This window comes from Eublepharis macularius, chromosome 1, assembly GCF_028583425.1.
Source record: "Eublepharis macularius isolate TG4126 chromosome 1, MPM_Emac_v1.0, whole genome shotgun sequence".
Taxonomy (NCBI): Eukaryota; Metazoa; Chordata; class Lepidosauria; order Squamata; family Eublepharidae; genus Eublepharis; species Eublepharis macularius.
The window spans coordinates 250,590,759-250,609,884 of NC_072790.1; the positions used below are offsets into that span (position 1 = coordinate 250,590,759).

Here is a 19,126-nt window from a genome sequence, read left to right on the forward strand (position 1 = left end):
GGCTGATTAGATGGATCCAGTGCTGGCCTCAACCATATGCCTGGTGGAACATCTTACAGGCCTGCCGAAAAGATACAAGATCTTAGCGGACCCAAGTGTCTCCTGACAGAGTTCCACCAGGTCGGGACCAGGACGGAAAATGCCCTGGCCCTGGTCGAGGCCAGTCGAGCCTCCCTGGGGCCAGGGACTACTCAGAGTGGTGAACGAAGTTGGTATTATCATTATCTCCACAATGCAGCTGGGGCTAGGAGGAGTGGCTCACCCAAGGCCACCTGTTGAACTCATGGCAGGAGTGGGAGTCGAGCCAGCAGACTGCTGATTTGCAGCCCAACCACTTAACCTCTATGCAACAGAAGCTTCCTTATAATAACTGCTTATACACTGCTCTTCTGCCCACTCAGAGCAGTGGACAGGGTCAATGTTGTTATTCTCCCCACAATACAGCTGGGGCACTGGCGCTCAGTGACTTCCCCACAGCCACCTGCTGAGCTCATGGCAGGAGTGGAAGAAGTTGAACTAGCAGATGGCTGCTTCACTGCCCAACCACTTAACCACTATGCTACATTTAAGACATTTTAAACGATTAAAAGTATTTAAAATACATCTAAAATGTTTTTTAAAATGAAATGAAACTCGTGACGTTTCTCAGTTCCAGAGGGAGGTTGGGGTGGCAGCTGCGGGCACCCTGCTTCTAGTCTTGGGTGTTCAAGCCGCACGTACGGACAGTGACAGAAGTCAAGTCTGATCTGATGTACCAAGTTGAACAAGTGGATCTGGAGCACTTTAAAAAGTTGCCATAATGCTGGAGGACCTGTGACCTGTTCCCACTTCCGCTCTGGCAGGCACTGATCATGGAGAAGCTTTCTGAGAACGAAGCTTTCCAGAAGAAGCTGGCCCAATTGGCCTCATGCCAGCCCTTGCGCAAGCATCCTGTCGGCAGGAGGAAGGAAGAAGGTGCCGGGGACCAAGCCGGGCCTCATCCTCATATCGGGGAGGCCCCCTCTTGGCTACCCTGCCCCTCCCAAAAGGAAAGGGATGCTGAAACGAACCAGGCAGAGTATCCCCTGGATGAACCGCAGGAGTTAAGAAGCGAAAATGATACTCCCGAAGATTCATTATCGGGGACATCTTGGCCAAGCTCCACATTTGAAGGTAAGGATAACTTTTTGCTCTCGGTCCAGGGAGCAGTTTCCACTAAGAGTAGAACTTGACGATAGAACCAGTCTAAGGCCGATTCCACACGGCTTACCTGAAGCCGGAATGTTGCGGATCATGCCGGAAAAAACGTGGAAGATCGTGTTTTCTTGAGCGAGTTTGGTGCGACGTCGCGCAAAACTCACGCGAGAAAACGCGATCTTCCGCGTTTTTTCCAGTATGATCCGCAACGTCCCAGCTTCAGGTAAGCCGTGTGGAATCGGCCCAGGTCTTGGATTCGTCCGCTCTTCTTCCAACTTTTTCTTGCCGTCATGAGAACTAGTGACTTTTTCTGTTGGAGAGGCCGATTCTCAAGATACGCTCCGTTACCTCTGAGCCCGCAATTGTGTGAGAGGTGCAGGGCTGTGGAGTGCCTCTGGGGGTGGGGGAGTCTTGCCTAGGCCCGGGGGTGAATCAGGGCTCTGGGGAGGCGTGGTTGCTCTTCAGATGACCTTTAGTCACTTTAGTCCCCAGTCCAGACTTCAGCTTCCATGCCAACGAGCACCTGGAGGTCTACATCTCTGCTTCTGAGAACCCAAACCATTTCTGGATCCAGATGATCGGCTCCCGCACCTTCCAGTTGAATAAACTCCACGAGGAAATGACACAGTACTACGAAAGCAGCGGCTGTGTAGTGAGTTGATGTTCACTGAGGGGGGAGATGACTTGTTACTCTGAAATTGCTTGGCTCCATGTCACTCCCTTCCTTGGATACCAAAATACATAGCATAGAGTGTGACTTAGAAGGAGTTCTTGGAGTCAGGGAGCTATGTGAAGATTGTAGCTCAAGGCCATTTTTAAAAAAACTGTTCTGGAGAAGAAGAATGCGCTGACCGGGGTGGGAGCAGAAATTTCAGCACCCACCGTGGCATCATATGGTGCTGTGTGTGTGTGTGATGTGCTGTAAGTCACCTCCAACCTATGGCAACCCTATGATTGAATGAGCTCCAAAACATCCTATCATTAACAGACTTGTAGGTCTTCCTCTTTTCCTACTGCCTTCCACTTTCCCTAGCATTATTGACTTTTCCAGAGAATCTTGTCTTCTCATAATGTGACCAAAGGACGATAGCCTCAGTTTTGTCATTTTAGCTTCTAGGGAGAATTCAGGCTTGATTTGATCTAGGACCCACTTATTTGTGCTCCCAAAAACTAAGACCTAAGAAGAGATGGCTGGACTCAATAAAAGAAGCCACATCTTCCAGTTTTCAGGATCTGAACAAGTTTGTTAATGGTAGGACATTTTGGAGGTCTTTCATTCATAGGGTCGCCGTAGGTCGGAGGTGGCTTGACGGCACATAACACATACAAGAAGGCCTAATTTTTAAATAGCGTGAAAGGGTTGATGGGACTTCTTCCCAATTGAATCCAGGGAACGAAGCCTTGCTTACAACTTCTCTCCTGAGCTGTTTAGTACCCCCTGGGTGGTTCAGGTGAATTTGGATGCTACAGAGCGGTTCCCAAGAGCCGGGAGCATTGTAGCAGGAGGGGACCCAGCTTGGAGGTGTGTTCCTGTGTGTTGGGAGGCATTGGGGAGCTTGGATGGTTTCCTCCCGCAATGCTAAGAGTGAGTTAGGAGAAAACGCTGCAGCCTCCAGTTACCCCGAGGGAGACCAGGATTCAGAATGGAACCAGAGGGCCGTGCATAGCCGGCGTTTGCGACGTGCCTTTTCTGTCTGCCCAGGATGGACTTCCAAACGTGCACGTGGATGACATAGTGGCTGCCCCCTACCAGTACGACGGTACTTGGTACAGAGCCCGAGTCCTTGGCACTTTGGAGAACGGAAACCTGGACTTGTATTACGTGGATTATGGCGACAATGGAGAAGCTCCTTTGGAGAAGCTGCGGGCGTTACGGTGAGACCCGCTGCAGCCAGGGGAGAAATGGGGTCCTTAGTCCCAGTTGCTCAGTTGCAGAACTGCTGAGCCTTGAACTGAACCTGATAGTAGTGTACAGTGCCCAGCTACTCTTGCTGGGAAGCTGAAGACATAGAGGGTAGCAAGAGAGAAGGGCGGGGGGCTGAAAAGATCAAGATTCTTGGGCGGCTGACAGTGGTTGAATCCGAGAAGCAAGAATCACAGTGGAGATCAGCTTCAGAAATGCGGGGAGGGGTGGAATGTGGCGGAAGAAAGCTTTGGAAGTGGGGGTGCAAGGTCAGGCCCCTGCTGAAGGCCAACGCTGCCAGCCCTGACGTCCTGCTTTCTCTGCCAGGAGTGATTTCCTGAGCCTGCCTTTCCAAGCGATCGAGTGCAGCCTTGCTGGCATTGCTCCAGCTGGTAAGTTGCAGGGGAGGTCAGTAACCTGGGCGTGGGGGTCTGCCCCGTTGTATTCAGTGAGGATAAGAGAGCGTGCTTTGGGCCAAGTGGCAGGCATCTCTCGTGGGGTGAAGAAGCCGAAGGGGCCTGCCAGCTACAGCATAGGCTGGCGTCGTGGAACTCCTAGGAGAGATCTTCCCACCGCAGATTCCTGTGTTGGGCGGCTACCCCGACTCCCTCCGCTCCTTAATTTCCTCCCTCTAAGCCCCCTGGCCACTATCACCTTATCCACCCCATTTCCTTTGCATAAGCAGATCCCTTTCCCTAATGGCTGCCATGTTGACCATCCATTTTATTTAACTGAGCCTAACTCCTTTCGAGGCTATAATACTTGAACAGGCTGTGATGTCACAGCAGCTGAGCCAATAGCTGGAGAGGGCTGGAAGTCTGAGAGGGAAACTGGTACTTCATCTTATTTGTGTGTGTGTGGTGTGTGTGTGTGTGTCTTCGGGATCTCCGCAGGAGGCCAGTGGGAAGAGGCGGCATTGGATGAATTTGACTGCCTCACCCAGTGTGGCAAATGGCAGCCTATTGTGGCTAAGATCGCCAGCTATGTGCCTTCTGGGAGTAACACTTGGCCACATGTTCATCTCTACAGTATCTCTGGCAAACAGGTAAGCGCTATGGCCGTGAACAGTTTTTTGCTTTCTAACAGGGTGAGGGAAGAAGCCAGTTCCTTTGCACTCGGCACCTAATCTAGCCTGCTCTGTTGCCCAGGTTTCTCATGTGCTATTGCGAGCAATCTTAAAATGTGATTTTTGCCCTCATTCTTGCCTAGGTAGTAGAGCTCTCACTCAGCTGGACCTCTTTAGCTGGCACGATGGACTGCTTCTCTAGGCAGCAATGTTCCCCACACAGAGAACTGGCATGTTGGAGGGGAGATCGTTTGGGCTGTAGCCTCCTTCCTGGCATGCTAGCTTTCTGTGTGCGTGGAATGCTTTTATGGTAGAGTGTTCAGTTTTGCAAAGCCCTTTGCTTGCAGTCCGTTTCCTAGCGGGCCCCTGCAAAGTAGACTTGGAGAAGTGTGTGCCACAAGCATTGTGTGTGGCTCTTGCCTGTGAGTCAGATGTTCCACGGCTAACCCCCGGGGAGGGGGTGGAGAGCTTGGTTTTGCCCGTGGGTGAAGTCCTTCCGTTTCCTGATCCTGACTTCTTCTATTTTAACCTCTCTTTGTCTCATCAGTTCATCCTAACATGACTCCCCCTTATTCCTCTTGACTCTCTGGGCCCCCTTCAAGCATCTTTCCCCCTCTCCTAGCATGCCTCTGGCCAACTTTTTTCCAACACTCCGTCGCTCCCCTCCCTTCCCAGAACATCGATATCGGCGAGGAGCTGATACGGTTGGGCTATGCCGTGCAGTGCCCACTGGAGGAAGGCGCAGCTGTGGGTGATGGACTGCACCAAGCCAGGCATGGGGCAGTGCCCGGTGACTCCCACCCAAACCAGGTGAGCAGCTGATCTCTCTCCTCCCTGGGGTGAAGTATTCTGGCCGGAGGGTTGTATGTCTGTGCGCTGTAGGAACAATTAACCGTTCTTACTCCTTGTGATAGCAGTTGAACATTTGCTGTTGTATGGGCTTTCAGTCTGTAAGTGAAGCGGGAGCTGTCTTTTCAATAGTCCTGTTTTGTAGACCATTAGCAAGAAAGGCCAACGTTAAAATAACGTAACGGCTCCTTTGGTACCCACTTCAAAAGGCTGATAAAGAGCCAGTTTGGTGTAGTGGTTAAGAGCGCGGGACTCTAATCTGGAGAGCCAGGTTTGATTCCCTACTCCTCCACTTGAAGCCAGCTGGGTGACCTGTCAGTAACAGCTCTCTCAGGGCGCTCTCAGCCCCACCCACCTCACAGGGTGATTGTCATGATGATGATAATGACACACTTTGTAAACCGCTCTGATTGGGCATTAAGTTGTCCTGAAGGGCGGTATGTAAATCGATTGATGTAGTAGTAGTAGTAGTAGTAGTAGTAGTAGTAGTAGTAGTAGTAGTAGTAGTAAAGGAGCATCTTTAAGTAAAGCACCTCTCCTCCAGACCTGGCTATGACTAGCTGACAATTCTTGATTTCATTTTTGCCTAGTTATGTTTAGACCTCCCACATGACAGAGCATATGTAATAATAATAACAACATTCAATTTATATACCGCCCTTCAGGATGACTTAACACCCACTCAGAGTGGTTTACAAAGTATGTCATTATTATCCCCACAACAACAACCACCCTGTGAGGTGGGTGGGGCTGAGAGAGCTCCTAGAAGAAGGGCACCTGGCTAGATTCAAGAAGAGGAGTGAGGAATCAAACCCGGCTCTCTAGATTAGAGTCCTGCACTCTCAACCACTACACCAAACTGGCTCTCAGGGTTCAACCTTAGCTTCTCAAGTTCAAGGCCTGCAATCGATCCACTGTACCCCGCAGAAATAATTTAATTTATTGGATTTCTTGCCCGCCCTCCTCACGAGCGGGCTCAGGGTGGGTTACAACATTATATAGTGGTGCAATAAATTAAAATAACTATACACAATAAAAGATAAAACACACAGTTTCATAATTCCAGTACAGAAGTTAAAACCACAATCTAAAATGCAGCATGGAGTGGTGCACCGTAATACATCTCCCGTACCCGTATCATAGAGGTAGGGCAGGCAGGTCGACAGAATGTAAAACAAGCAGCTCTGAAGCCACAGCAGAGAGGCCAACCAGGCAGTATGGCCACGTCTCAACCACCCCTGTAAGCCTGGCAGAACCTCTTTTTCTTACAGGCCCAGCAGAACAGTAACAAATCCAGCAGGGCCTCTAGTCTTGACGGAGAGAGAGTTCCACCAAGCTATACAAATGTTGGCTCAAGCTTTTAACTAACAGAGTGGATCTTTCAAAGTCTGTTTTTACAGTCTGCTTCTAGCCTGATCAACTGTTTAAGACTCTTTAATGGCTTGCTAGTTTTTAATGATTATTGCGCTGTTTTATATTTTTACCAATTTTCATTTGGTAAGCACCCTCGAGTAAGTGGCCCAGAAGTTTTCCAAGTCAACAAGATCTCCTTAACAGCAAAACACCTGGAGGCTAGATTGCACTGGTTTATGGCAAATACTTGCTCCTCATGTGCCACTCTTATCCCCCAGGGAAACATGGAAGAGATGTCTCTTGAGAGTCTTAACTCCGATATGCCGAAAACTCCTGATGAGATGCCCTTAACCCTGTCCTGCCTGAGCCTTTCAGGTAACCTGCTCCGTCTCGCTGTGTCTGTCTTTTCCTCCGGAACTGCCTTTCCTCTATCTAGGGCTTTTTTCCTGGGAAAAGAGGTGGTGGAACTCTCTATTATGTTATGCGCGTGCATCGCCGGAAACACTTGATGATGTCACTTCCTGGAAGTGACATCACTTCCAGAAACTGCTACCTCATCCTGGAAGTGCTGTCACTTCCAGAAGTGACATCTCTTCCCGGATGTGACGTTGCTACTGGAGGGGCGCAACCACCCCCAGGGCACTCCCTCGAGATTTGGGCCTGCTTGCCTCCCCGCCCCTTACCTGGCAGCAATGTTCCCTCTAAGCGGTGCAGTGTTGTGAGCCAGAAAGCTACTAAATGTTTATGATACATACATTGCCAATAGGAAAGCATTTTTCTTGTAAACACTTGGAAGATGTTATCAGCACATTTACTGCCCCCTGTAAACTGTTAACTCCTTTAGCACCTGTGGTCACACGTGTTTATCATTTTGAAAATATGTAATTGAACAAGACAAAATGCACATTTTACAAAGTTTTTGTACTATACATAAGGATATATGCCATCAATCACTTGGACTTTCCACAGCTCAGTAAACAATGACTGTCTTTCTGACACAGATTCATTTCTTTGGTTTCTATAAAAATAGGTTAATGTGGTCATTGGAGCTCTTCTCCCAACATGGTTCAACCATTCAGAAATGCTTGGGGGGTGGCTTCTCCTTCCTGTTGGCAGCAATAGCAATTTTAACAGCAGTTAGAGTATTAATTTGAGGTTAATATCCAACATTGTTAATATCAATGACCTACAGGTAACATTAAAAATATTTGCTGTTTATAAACACCAAAGGGTAGCCATGTTAGTCCACGTACAGCACTTGTGAATAGTCACTGTGCTTTTCTTGTGTACAATGTTTCATGCTTCCGTGTACAGCGAGAAGTTCCAGAGGCAGCATTTGCCTGTGTTGGCTCCCCTTTGGAGGAGAGAGCAGTAAGAGTGTTCCTAACTGCTGTGTATCAACATACAATAAAATCATATAACAACCAATCTATAAAAACAAAGAAGTGGGAAAGAAAGGGGATAAGCAGCATGGTGGTACTACTGGGCAATGGCTGCAATCCTTTCCTGGGAGTAAACACAGTTTTTTTGAAATGGCTCCCCAGTGCTAGGATTAGATCATTGGAGGGTATTGCCTTCCCCCAGCCACCCAAAGCCACAGGGGTTAAAGATGTCAGTTCTAGGGATGGCAGCTGGATCCCCAAGCCCCTTGCAGCAAGCACTCCAGTGCATTGGTTGAAAAGACTTTTTATTGAGAGATCCATTCGGTTCAGAGATACATCCATAGACGGGGAAAAATTGGCAGGAATGATTATACAGGCAGAAGTACTGTTGATATAGGGAGCGTCATTCCCCGCCCCCCTTTGGGCTGTCTGCATTTAGGCGCGAAACTCTCAAAAGTTACATGAGAACACAATAGCTTTGTCTAGGCAAGATTACAAAGAAATCAGAGGTTTTCTCTTCCCTGTGAAATGGTTACAATTCTGTTCCGCAGCTGCAAGGTCAATGGACTTGAGAAGCATATTTGTCGAGATAACAGGCTGGGTATCTCATCCCTGGGAAAGGCAGCATCAATAAGCAAGGCGCTTTCGGTTTCAGGCAAGAACTTATTCTGTGAGCACAATGCAAATCATGGCAGCAATAGCATAGGATGAAAGCAGACTACAACAATGGCATGATTGGGGGTACATACATGACAAAAGAGCTCAACTGATAACATTTGGCTGGCACTTCGGGACTGCTCAGCCAAGAGGGCAGTGATCCCTCTTCTAGTACTTCTCTGACGTGTGCTATGCCACGCTGCAGCCATTTGCCGCAAGTGTGACCTATTTCTTCTGAAAATAGCGTGCCAGTTAAAGCCAGCGCACTTTAGTGATGCTTCTGAGTGTCATAGAGAAGGCAGCCATTTAAGGATGACATTGGATACAGAGGATAAGTAGACCTGTCTTGTCCAGGCTTATTTAAAGCGAAATAACATCACTGGGTAATATTCAACACATCAGGTATCAGGGCACCAGGAAGGACTAAAGTACCATCTTGTTCGAAAAGTGTCTTTGAAAGCTGCTGGCCTGTCTGTGCAACCCGTTTGTTAAAATCACGTTGTTGCTTCTGTGAATTGCCTGTGAAGTCTGTTGCAGAATAGCAAGCCCTGATAGCGTAAGTAGGATAGCCAACATGCTTCTGGGGTGCTGTTGTGCCTAGAGAAGTTTGGGTGTGGGTCTCACAGATGATGCAGCTTATTAACATTTTCCCCTGTGAGCTGGAGGAACAGCTCCTTTTGTGTATGAATTTCCTGCATTGTGCAGGGGGTTGGACCAGATGACCCTAGAGGTCCCTTCCAACCCTATGATTCTGTGATTGGTGGAGAAATGAGTGAACAGCATGGGGACAATTCCTATGAACTCTGAGGTGGAGCTACAGCTGTTCAGTTACAACAGTTACATACGGTATCTGAAGAAATGAGCTGTGGTTCACGAAAGCTCATACCCTATCACAAATTTGGTTAGTCTTATAGGTGCTACTGGACTCCTGCTCTTTTCAACGACACTGTGTTCTTTCCTAGGTACTAAGGACCCAAAATGGTGATGCTGGAGTACCTGTGATAGATCTCAACATTTTAAAGAGGCAGTTGCAGTTGTATAGCCAAGGACAGACTCGGCAATTTAAACAGCCCTGAACAACTTTTAGGGTCTGTTATGAAAATCTATTTTGTTGTGTCCAGTAGGATAGAGCCATTTTTAGTTATTGAAAAACAAAAGCAAAATCTACACAGCAGCACGAATAGGACAAATTTCCCCACAATGCATACTGTCTCATGTGGTAGCAAATGTGTAGCTGCCCTTTCACTTCCAATTTCAGCTTTCAAGCTCAAACTTGTGTTTAGCCATAGAATACTTTTTTGTAGTAAAGTTCAACAAACCAAACTGCTCAGCTTTCATTTATTTTCACCTATGAGATTAAGTCGTTGCTGTACCTTAACCACTACCTAAAATCCCCTTGGGAACACAAAAAAACAGCAACAAAGTGTTGGTTGTCTCACTTCCTTGCAGCAAACACCTCTCTGATCACCACCGTTATCGACCAGTCATTTCAGGTGATGATTATATGGTTTTGGTTTTCTTTTTTTCCTTTCCACATTAGGGTTGGTGGTTCTCTTTTTAGAGTGTTGCTGTTTTTTCTCATAGATCCAGAGGAGTTAGCCATGTTAGTCTGCGGAAGCAAAATAGCAAAGAGTCCTGTAGCACCTAACCTACTTTATTGTAGCATAAGCTTTCGACAGCCACAGCTGTCTTTGTCATGTGCTGACGAAGAGAGCTGTGGCTCTCGAAAGCTTATGCTACAATGAAGTTGGTCAGTCTTAAAGGTGCTATTGGACTCTGCTATTTTTTCTGTTTCTGTTGCTTTTGAATGCTTTTTACAAGTGCTGTATTTAGATGTTTGCAGAAGAATGATTAAAGTCCAAAGTAAATACGTAGAACAAAATTATTGTTATTCAGGGAAAATCTAAATGCAAGCATTCAGCATTTTAGCGAAAGAATGGAGAATGCTGGCATATTTAATGACTTGGATAGCAACTTACCTGGGCTCAGGCTGACTGCTGGCAACCTAGCATCTATGCTTTCTCATTCCTTTTCTCTCGAGCCCACATATTTTTATCTATTGATGAATTTCCTAAATTAGGACATTACATTACTGTGAAGTAGTGAATTTAGAAATTCAACTCCCAGAATATTGTAGGAGTATAAAGAGCATTCTTATGTTGACGAACTATTTTGGTAGGATTTTGTTTTTTAAGTTTTAAATCGAGGTGTGTGGTAAATTCACACAGCCAAGATAGACACCAGTCTTTGAAAATGAGTCAAAAACAACTTTCTCTACCTTCTAGAATGAGGTGGCAGAATCCCATTAATGAACCAGGCTTCTTCATTCTGCTGGTGGGGGATCAGTTTTTAATGCTCTTTTTTGCATAATAAAACAATTAAAACCTTTCTTTGATAGCAAAGCAGGAAAGGTTGCTTGCTTGCCCCCGTCCTCCCAGCAGGGAAGCTGGGCGAGGGGAAAGTCGCTTGCCGGTGGCGGCTGCTTGAAAGGTGGCTAGACTGCCAATTACCCTGGCTCCTGGTGGCGCTGAGCAGAGGCAGCATGGCTGGCCACCGCCTCCTCCCCTCTCTTCCTCCATGCCAGGGCTGGGGCTTAGGGAACAAGGAGTCAAGGGGGGGTGGGAGGGTGGACTCACTGCCTGGCTGGGGGAATCGAGGCCTCGATTGAGGAAGCTCCTCCGGTAAGCTGGGGTGGGGGCAGGGCCTGTTTTTTCTTTTGCTACAAGCATAACAGACTCACTCTGTAGGCTCAGCGCTGCTGGTGCTGAACAGAGTAGGCTGCGTGGGAGGAAGGAATCAGGTAGGCGGGGCCACCACCCACGTGATCGTTTTGTAGAACTGCCGGAACGCCGTTCCAGGGTGTTCTGGCTGAAAAAAAGCCCTGCCTGTATCAAGAGTTGTTTTGTCACCTTGCTTCCAACTTCTGTGACCCATCTCAAGAGATCAGGTGGTCCCACCTTTGTGCTTCCAAGTGCAATGAACATTAAATAGTGGATGGGATTCATAGCAGAGCTTAGAGGGAACGTTGTGATTTAAGATTGTAAAGCCCAGTGTCCTCAGGCAAGCAGAGTCAGAAGATAAAACCTGTTGTCCACTGGTGGGTGATAGCCCGTGGTGGGGTGCTGTGGTGCCCCTTATTGTTTTTCCTGGCACCCACTTTCTTGCAAGAGGCTGATCCTGGCTTTCCTCAATGTCAATGGAGCGAGAGGTGCTGTGGAAGAGCCCGGAGGCATCGTCCTTGCAGCCACAGGGAGTCCCCATTTGAGAGCAGCTGCCTCTGTTCAAGGAGCCATCTTAAAACTTCCCACTAGCCTGTAGCTAGGCCCAGCCCCTGTGGCAGCCTTTTGTTGTGGGGCCCACTACCTGCTCTCAAAGGGTTCATCAAGGTTGTAGACTTCTGTAATGGAGCTGGCACCCAGTTTCAGTGCGTGTGCACAGGTAGAATTCTGGGGCATTGCTCAGGAAGAGGCCATGGCTCAATGGTGGCGCAGCTGCTTTGCACACAGCGAAGCCCCCAAGATCTCCAATTTAAAAGGATCAGGAAGTAGGTGATATGAACTGCCTCTGTCAAACAGCTGCTGCCAATCGCAACAGACCATACTGACCTTGATAAACTAGTGGTCCAATTCGGTATAAAGCACTTCATGTGTTCGTATACGATCTAAACCAGCATAACCAGCGGAGAATATTTTGGTTTGTTGCAAATCAAATACAAATATTGTGTCTTCCTGAGTGGGGAAACTCTGGTTGAATTTTTAAATCACACCTGGGTTAAAATTCAGCAGCTCCACCCAAGGCCTGCTATATTTCTGGCAGGTAAAGAATCTCCTCCTTTTACATCCCTTTTCTCTGTGCCCCCCCCCTGCCTTTGCCTCCCCTCCTCTTTGTTCCTTCTCACCTCCCGGGCGTCCATCAAGCGGCTCCTTGGGCCTCCTCCGCAGTTGCTCAAGGCCTCTCAAGCAAAACAATACCTGGATCTCGCCCTGGGCCTTTGCAATCCTACCCATGCCTCTCACCACCCTTATTCCATCCCTCTTTAATTCTACCTCCATCTTTGGCTTGGATCATAGTTCTAGGGCAGGAGTCCCCAACCTTCTTGAACCTGGGAGCACCTTTGGAATTCTGAAAGAGCTCAGTGGGCACAGCCACAAAACGGCTGCCGCAGCTTATCTTCAATCACACAGTGAAAATTAGTAAGGGGGGGGGGGGCGTGGTAGCCGTGTTGGTCTGCAGAGGAACGGCAGGATTTGAGTCCAGTGGCACCTTAGAGGCCGACAGAATTTTCAGGGTGTAAACTTTTGAGAGTCACAGCTCCCTTCTTCAGACAGTGGAAATGGTGGTGCTGTGGTGGCAACTGCTGCGGAAGCTACATTTCAAAAAATCTGTACTGTCAATCAGAAGATTTGTTGGGCAAAAGACCTGCCTGGCCCTGGCCGCTTTCTAAAAATACTTGGGCTGTGTGCATGAGGCCAGTGTCTGCCCAAGGTTTGTTGGTGTTCTCCGCCTTATACTGATTAACACTAAGCGTGATCCAGCAAGGCCTTCTGTACGGCTCCCGTTCATTTTGGAGGTGTGCGGGGTGGGGACGTGCATAGGAGAGCTGCACACGATACAGTTGGTACCATCCTGCTGTGTCCTCCTGCCTTTACTGGCCACCCTCAGTCCTAGCAAGGCAGGCTTTGCTAATGGAGACCTTTGGCTTATCAGATGACGCTAGCGAGCAACTCCGGAATGACACAGAACCAGCCCCTCCTGGATCTTCCTTGGGGGGCCTTGCAAACTCACTGGAACCCTTGCAAATGACCGTCACCTCCGGCTCTTCTGAGGATCCCTGCTCACTAGCTTGCCAGGAAATGGGGGGCTGTCGAAGGTGCTGCAGAAGGGCCCCCCCTGAGGGAGCCACGGAAGAGACCCAAGTTTCTCCCCCATCCGACGAGGCGTTTGGGGCAGAAGTGAACCAAACCTCCAGTCCCGCTGTTGCTCCCGCCCATCCCAAGGAAACTCCACCCTGCTCGCTATCAAGCGAAGGCTCTTCCAAGCTGGACCTGTCCATCAGCCTCCCCGACAGCAGCACATACTCACCCCGGGGCTATTTCTACTACCTTTCCACGTCCGAGTATCTGTCAGAGTCATCGGTCTTCTGCAGAGGATCTCCCTCTTTCGATGAGGCCCACCTGGATGGAGCGCCGTGCCCCAGGGCGGCTTGCCCCACCTTTACCCTCAGCTCCGCTTCCAACGATAGCACAAAGGAAGGTACCGAGAGCTTTACGGCAGCAGTCACCTTCGTGAGGCATTGCAGGGGATCACACCACACGTCAAACATCAGTGCTGCCACCACCTGGGATTACCCTCTCACAAGGGTGTGGTTTTCCTGAGGGCTGCAGGCTATAATTGACAATGCCATGGTTTTCGAACCGTTCCAGAGGACACTTGAGGGCACAATAGGGAAGGCGGCCAGGGTGGTTTTCTGAAAGGTTTTCATATCAAATTCCCCCGTAGTACAGGACTCAAGAACGTTCTGTGGAATCATCCAAAGTGGCTGATCGTGCAGTTTGTATCGAAAGCCGATAAAGTACAAAAATACCATTATCCCAGTGAGATCATTAGTTAAAAACCATAACGCAGCAGGTGAAGAAGAACCAGGAGAAGGAGGTTTCTGACTCAGAACCTGGTGGACCTCAAGAAGGTCTCCACAACTGATGGCCTTACTTAACAGTTACCACCTATAATAACAACAACAACATTCAATTTATATGGCACTCTTCAGGACAACTTAACCACCACACAGAGTGTCCTGATCCTCACGACAATCACCCTGTGATTGTGGGTTGCGATCCGAGAAGCTGTGACTGACCCAAGGTCGGCTTCAAGCAGAGGAGCGGGGAATCAAACCTGGCTTTCCAGATTAGAGTCCTGCCGCTCTTAACCACCACACCAAAGTGGCTCATCTTTGGGCCTCCAGAAGTGGAGAGGCAGTCCTTCTGCCTTGGGGAAGAAAGGGGGTTGGTCCCATGGAGGTTGAAGCCTTCTAGCTTAATTGATCAGTTTGAAAGCTCTAGTTCAATGGTGCTTAACCTTTATCTGTTAATGTACCAAGGAACATCGTCAATTGTTCCCCGTGCCACAAGTATAAAAAAACCCCACTCCAGACAAAGGCAACTTTATTTATAATTATAATAATAAATAAATAATAAAATTCGATTTATATACCGCCCTTCAGGACAACTTAATGCCCACTCAGAGCAGTTTACAAAGTATGTTGTTGTTATCCCCACAACAAAACACCCTGTGAGGTGGGTGAGGCTGAGAGAGCTCCTAGAAGCTGTGACTGACCCAAGGTCACCCAGCTCTTCAGATTAGAGTCCCACGCTCTTAACCACTACACCAAACTGGCTCGATTTATATATTCAATTTATATACCGCCCTTCAGGATGACTTAACACCCACTCAGAGTAGTTTACAAAGTATGCCGTCATTATCCCCACAACAGCAATCACCCTGTGAGGTGGGTGGGGCTGAGAGAGCTCTGAGAGAGCTGTGACTGACCCAAGGTCACCCAGCTGGCTTCAAGCGGAGGAGTGGGGAATCAAACCCGGCTCTCCAAATTAGAGTCCTGCACTCTTAACTGCTACACCAAACTGGTCTCATTTTAGATTTTAAGATGAATGAAATTGGCTTGAGAGACCAACTTAGCTTGACCCGCAAGTCTCCATGATTTGTAATGATTAAGTGGACACGTTTCTGGCCCAAAAAATGATGAAGTGGGCACGTTTCTTGTTATTTAAAGGCACCCTCAACTGCAAGTGGGGAGAAGGTGTTGCCCAATGTCTTGAATGCTCCTGCATTTGTCCCTGGGATCGGTCATCCTCCCCCGGGGGCATGTGGTCCCTGTTGATCACTGGCTGGGTTGATCGATGAGGGCCAAGTCTAGTCAAACGGGCTGCAACTTCAGTACCTGAAGGAGTCACCAGCGTTGGAAGTTTCTGGAATGCGTAGGCAGGGAAAGCGGTTGGAGCAAATGGTCACGAGACCAAGGCCTTGCCAATCAACAGCCCCACCCATCAGATCACTTGGCTGCTTATCTGAAAGATCGGAGTGTTTTGTGGCACACTGGTGCACGGTGACGGAACAGCTCTGGCTTGCGGTTCTGTTGTGGTAGCACTTAGGGCTCAGTCTTGGGGCGTGCGTTTCTTGCTTGCCGTGCTCTCCAGTTCCTCTCCATGCTGCTCCCGCACACCTTCAGTCCTTGCAGTGCAGCCTCTCTTCTAGAAGCGATGGCAACCTTCCCCGTAGCGTGCCTGTACTAGTGCCGTTTCCTAACGTTCTTGCAGAAGCTGCCTCTGTGTCTGAAAGTGGTGACGTCTCCCAGCTTGAAGACAGTTCCTAGGCTCCTCGAGCAACACGATTGGGAAGTCACGGTAAGACCGTTGAGCGCCTTGCAGTCGTGGGAATGGTTAAAATGAAATCCTTTCTTGGAAGTTCTGCTTGGAGAGAGGGGCCCAGGGTGCACCCTGCTGGGTCAGAGCAAAGGTCCATCTAGTCCAGCATCCTGCTTCCCCAGAGGCCAAGCTCGCAGGGAGAGCGTGAAAGTAACGGAGCCCCCCCTCCATTTGACCGCAGCATCTGGCCCTTAGAGGGAGACTGCCTTTCTGCACGGAGGGTCCACGTGGCAGCTGCAACCGAGGCGGCTTCCACATGGGGATTTCCCCCCTGCCTGGAACACAGCCTCTAGATCAAAGGGGAATAGCCGCAGGATGCCGTGCGTTGACTTCAGCACAGGGCAGCTTCCTGTTCCGGACCACTTCCTCACCACCACCCCTTTTTTAACCCCATTAAAGGACTACTTAAACTTTCCCAGCAGGTTGAAATAGGTAAAGATGGGTTTCTGGGCTTCTGGAGGTGGGTGGGGGGCGGTAGTGGGAACACAATCCATGTTCTCTGGTTTGGGGCAGGTTTGGTGGGGAAGAGGTGAACAGCAGGACTTGGCAAAAGCAATCGGAATGGGAAGGGGTCATGGATGCCACTTTCGCCTGTTCGCATCATTGGCTGCAGTATCCCCCGCGTGGAAGCAGCTTACAAGCTATTACAAAAATTATTGTTACTATTTCATCCCTATAGTGCCCATAGTCAAAGCTGTCTGGAAGGTTTACAGCAAGTATAAAACAGTACAATGCAATAAATAGCCATTAAAATAAAAAATTAATATATAATAACATGAGGACATTAAAACGGTAGAACCATTGATAGAGGCACCAATCTAAACATAACAGGCCCCTGAATAACCAAGAAGATATTTAAAGGCCTCTGTAAAGAGGACTGTCTTAACCTGGCGCCGAAAAGATGGCAGCTTTGGCGCCAGGTGGATTGCAACAGAGAGATTGTTCCAAAGACAGGGGCCACCACCGAAAAAGCTCTCCCTCTAGTTGTCACCCGCCAGACCTCTCAAGGGGATGGCACCCAGAGGCTGAGAATAGTGTCCAGGTAGAATGAGGCTGGGAGAGCTGCTCCGACAGGTATTGTGGTCAAGTCATACGGTTTTGTAGGACCTGATTCTGTAGCCGCTGACTTCTGGCCATTTCCCCACTCCTAAATGGATGCTGTTCTTGGTTCCAGCCTGCCTGCACAGAGGAAGCAAGCGGCAGCAGGGGGCGACTGGCTGTTCCTGTAGCACCATCGCCGCAGCGTTGCAGCTCAATGCAGCACCTCAACGATTACTGGAATACCGCTACAGATGCTGGGGGGTAACCGGAGCAGAGGCAGAAGACGCTTACGGCAGACCCCTCTCTCCAGCGCTGGCAAGCGGGCTTTCGTTGTGGCGCACAGCGTGACCTCCCTTGGTGGGAGGCTGCCTAAAACAGAGCTGCATGCGTGACCTGTTAAGCTCCCTTTGAGTTGTGAGGGGTGGGTCAGGGTGAATCCCCTCTCATTCTTGGGGCTTTGAGTATAGGCACCTAGCTTTAATCGTCAAGTCTCCCGATGCCGGGACTTGTGCAAGTTTTGAGTCTTTGAATGTCCTTTTCTTTCCTCTGTTCTTAAGAGGTGCGGCTCAGTCCGCTTGCCCTGTTTAGGGAGGAAAAATGGGTTGCACTTAGTCTGTTTGCCACGTTCTCTGCACGGAGGGGGCAATTTGAGGATTTCCTGTGAAAACCTGGGCGCTGGGATTTCTAAAAGCCAATGCGCACATGTTGCAACTTCCTGTGGCATCTTTACTGGGCTGTACTGCTGCAGGTGAGGCCATAGCGTGTTTCACTGCTTCTCCCATTAAATGCTGATTCCCCCCCCTCCTTTTTTGCACAGAGTAAATGAGCCTACCAGCAGGGCTGTCTCTAGGTTAGCAATGTTCCCTGATGTGGCTAGCATTGAACTTTCCTGCACAGACAACATTGGGGAAATACTCATACCGGCCATCTCGCACACGAGGTCGTGAAGGGTACAGTCTGGCCTGATATGATCATGTGATTTTGCAGCATGCGCGTCAGTCCGCTGTTTGGTTTCATGGTGTGCTCTTACCCAAAACACCACGTGGGGAGTAGCTTAATGCTATCATTACTTCTGAGCTTAAGCCTTGGGCTGTAACACTACAGTATGTGGATAGACGTGTAGCAAAACGAATGTATTAAGACCTCCTCCCAAGCATAGGGCCGTTTGCGTGAAGAGGGGAGGAGTTCCCTTGCCAATTCTTAAGCCATTGCAAATCATATCCTAGTTTTATTGTGGGGGGAACCTGTTTGAGGAGGGAAGTAGAATCTTTGGTTACTGCCCTCTTGTTCTGTTCTGAATGTATAAGCAACATGTCATATGTTATTTTTTCTTAAATAAAGGTTTATTTGGAATCCCACTTCTGGAGTTTTTGTTTTTTTTTGCAGGGGGTTAAAACAGCTGGACGAGTGGCAGAACTCAAAGAGAGTTAGCAGTAGCTGGTTGCTCCAACGCCTCTTAACGGCCACTGGCTTCTTTGCCTCCTGTAGTATGCTTGAAGCAGGGTGTGTGAAATGGGGATAATGCTTTGCAAGCACGTCTGAACCGCAGATGGCTTATTTAGCAGGCATGAAAAAGCATTTCATGGTGTGGACCTTAGAGCTGTGCCATCCAAGTTGGCAGCTACAGAAGTCCCAGGGCTTCCCTACCCAGGGGAGATCAGAATGGCCTGCTGAACAAGCATCCTTGGGTTACCCCCTCCCCATGCCATAGCCCTGTCTAGTTTAGCAGCAGGAATGGAAGGGGCAACCAGTCTTCCCTTAGCATTTGTTCCTTCCCATCCTTTTGTGTTGAACAGAGAAGTTTACATAGAGCAAGCTGTCCATGCCTCTCTTGAGTATATCAGCCTGAGATCACAGAGAAGTTGCAGGGATTGTGGTCACGTTCGATTCAAGGCTGAGCAAAGGGGAGGGGGTGCCAAGCTGCTGAGAGGGAGGCCCGGTGGTCCCTCCGTCCCCATGCAGTAGAGGCATTCCCCATTCCACGGAGTGTAACTTTCCTCCAGGCATCAGAAAAATGGGTAAACGACGAATGGGAAAAATCAAACTCCAGGCGGTGTTTCTTTACCTCCATCCCAAATTGAGCTGCTGGTGATGGGATTTTCCTGAAAGGGGAAATGCCTTCCTCGTCACTCCCCACCCACATCATACCCACGGAGCATAAAACGGGGGGGGCAACCTTCAAGCTTTAATGCTGTGTCTTGAAGACAGCCCTACGGGGTGCGGCTTAGGCTGAGGAGGGGAGGGGCCATAATAATACTAG

General features: G+C 48.9%; 1 protein-coding gene across 5 annotated transcripts in view; it reads left to right on the forward strand.

The window, feature by feature from the left end:
- TDRKH (tudor and KH domain containing) overlaps positions 1–18,167 on the forward strand; it is a 30,255-nt gene extending 12,088 nt beyond the window's left edge. For 4 of the 5 annotated variants that reach the window (XM_054973220.1, XM_054973142.1, XM_054973303.1 and 1 more), the window contains 9 exons: positions 843–1,152; positions 1,662–1,828; positions 2,879–3,051; positions 3,407–3,471; positions 3,973–4,124; positions 4,821–4,955; positions 6,626–6,722; positions 15,718–15,804; positions 17,000–18,167. In XM_054973220.1, the coding sequence (XP_054829195.1) occupies positions 843–1,152; positions 1,662–1,828; positions 2,879–3,051; positions 3,407–3,471; positions 3,973–4,124; positions 4,821–4,955; positions 6,626–6,722; positions 15,718–15,773 (1,155 nt within the window). In that variant the 3' untranslated portion in view covers positions 15,774–15,804; positions 17,000–18,167. Of the gene's footprint in view, positions 1–842; positions 1,153–1,661; positions 1,829–2,878; positions 3,052–3,406; positions 3,472–3,972; positions 4,125–4,820; positions 4,956–6,625; positions 6,723–9,348; positions 9,701–15,717; positions 15,805–16,999 lie in introns of those variants that run through there. The other variant, XM_054973060.1, reaches the window with a different exon arrangement.
- Positions 18,168–19,126: the final 959 nt, after the last annotated feature.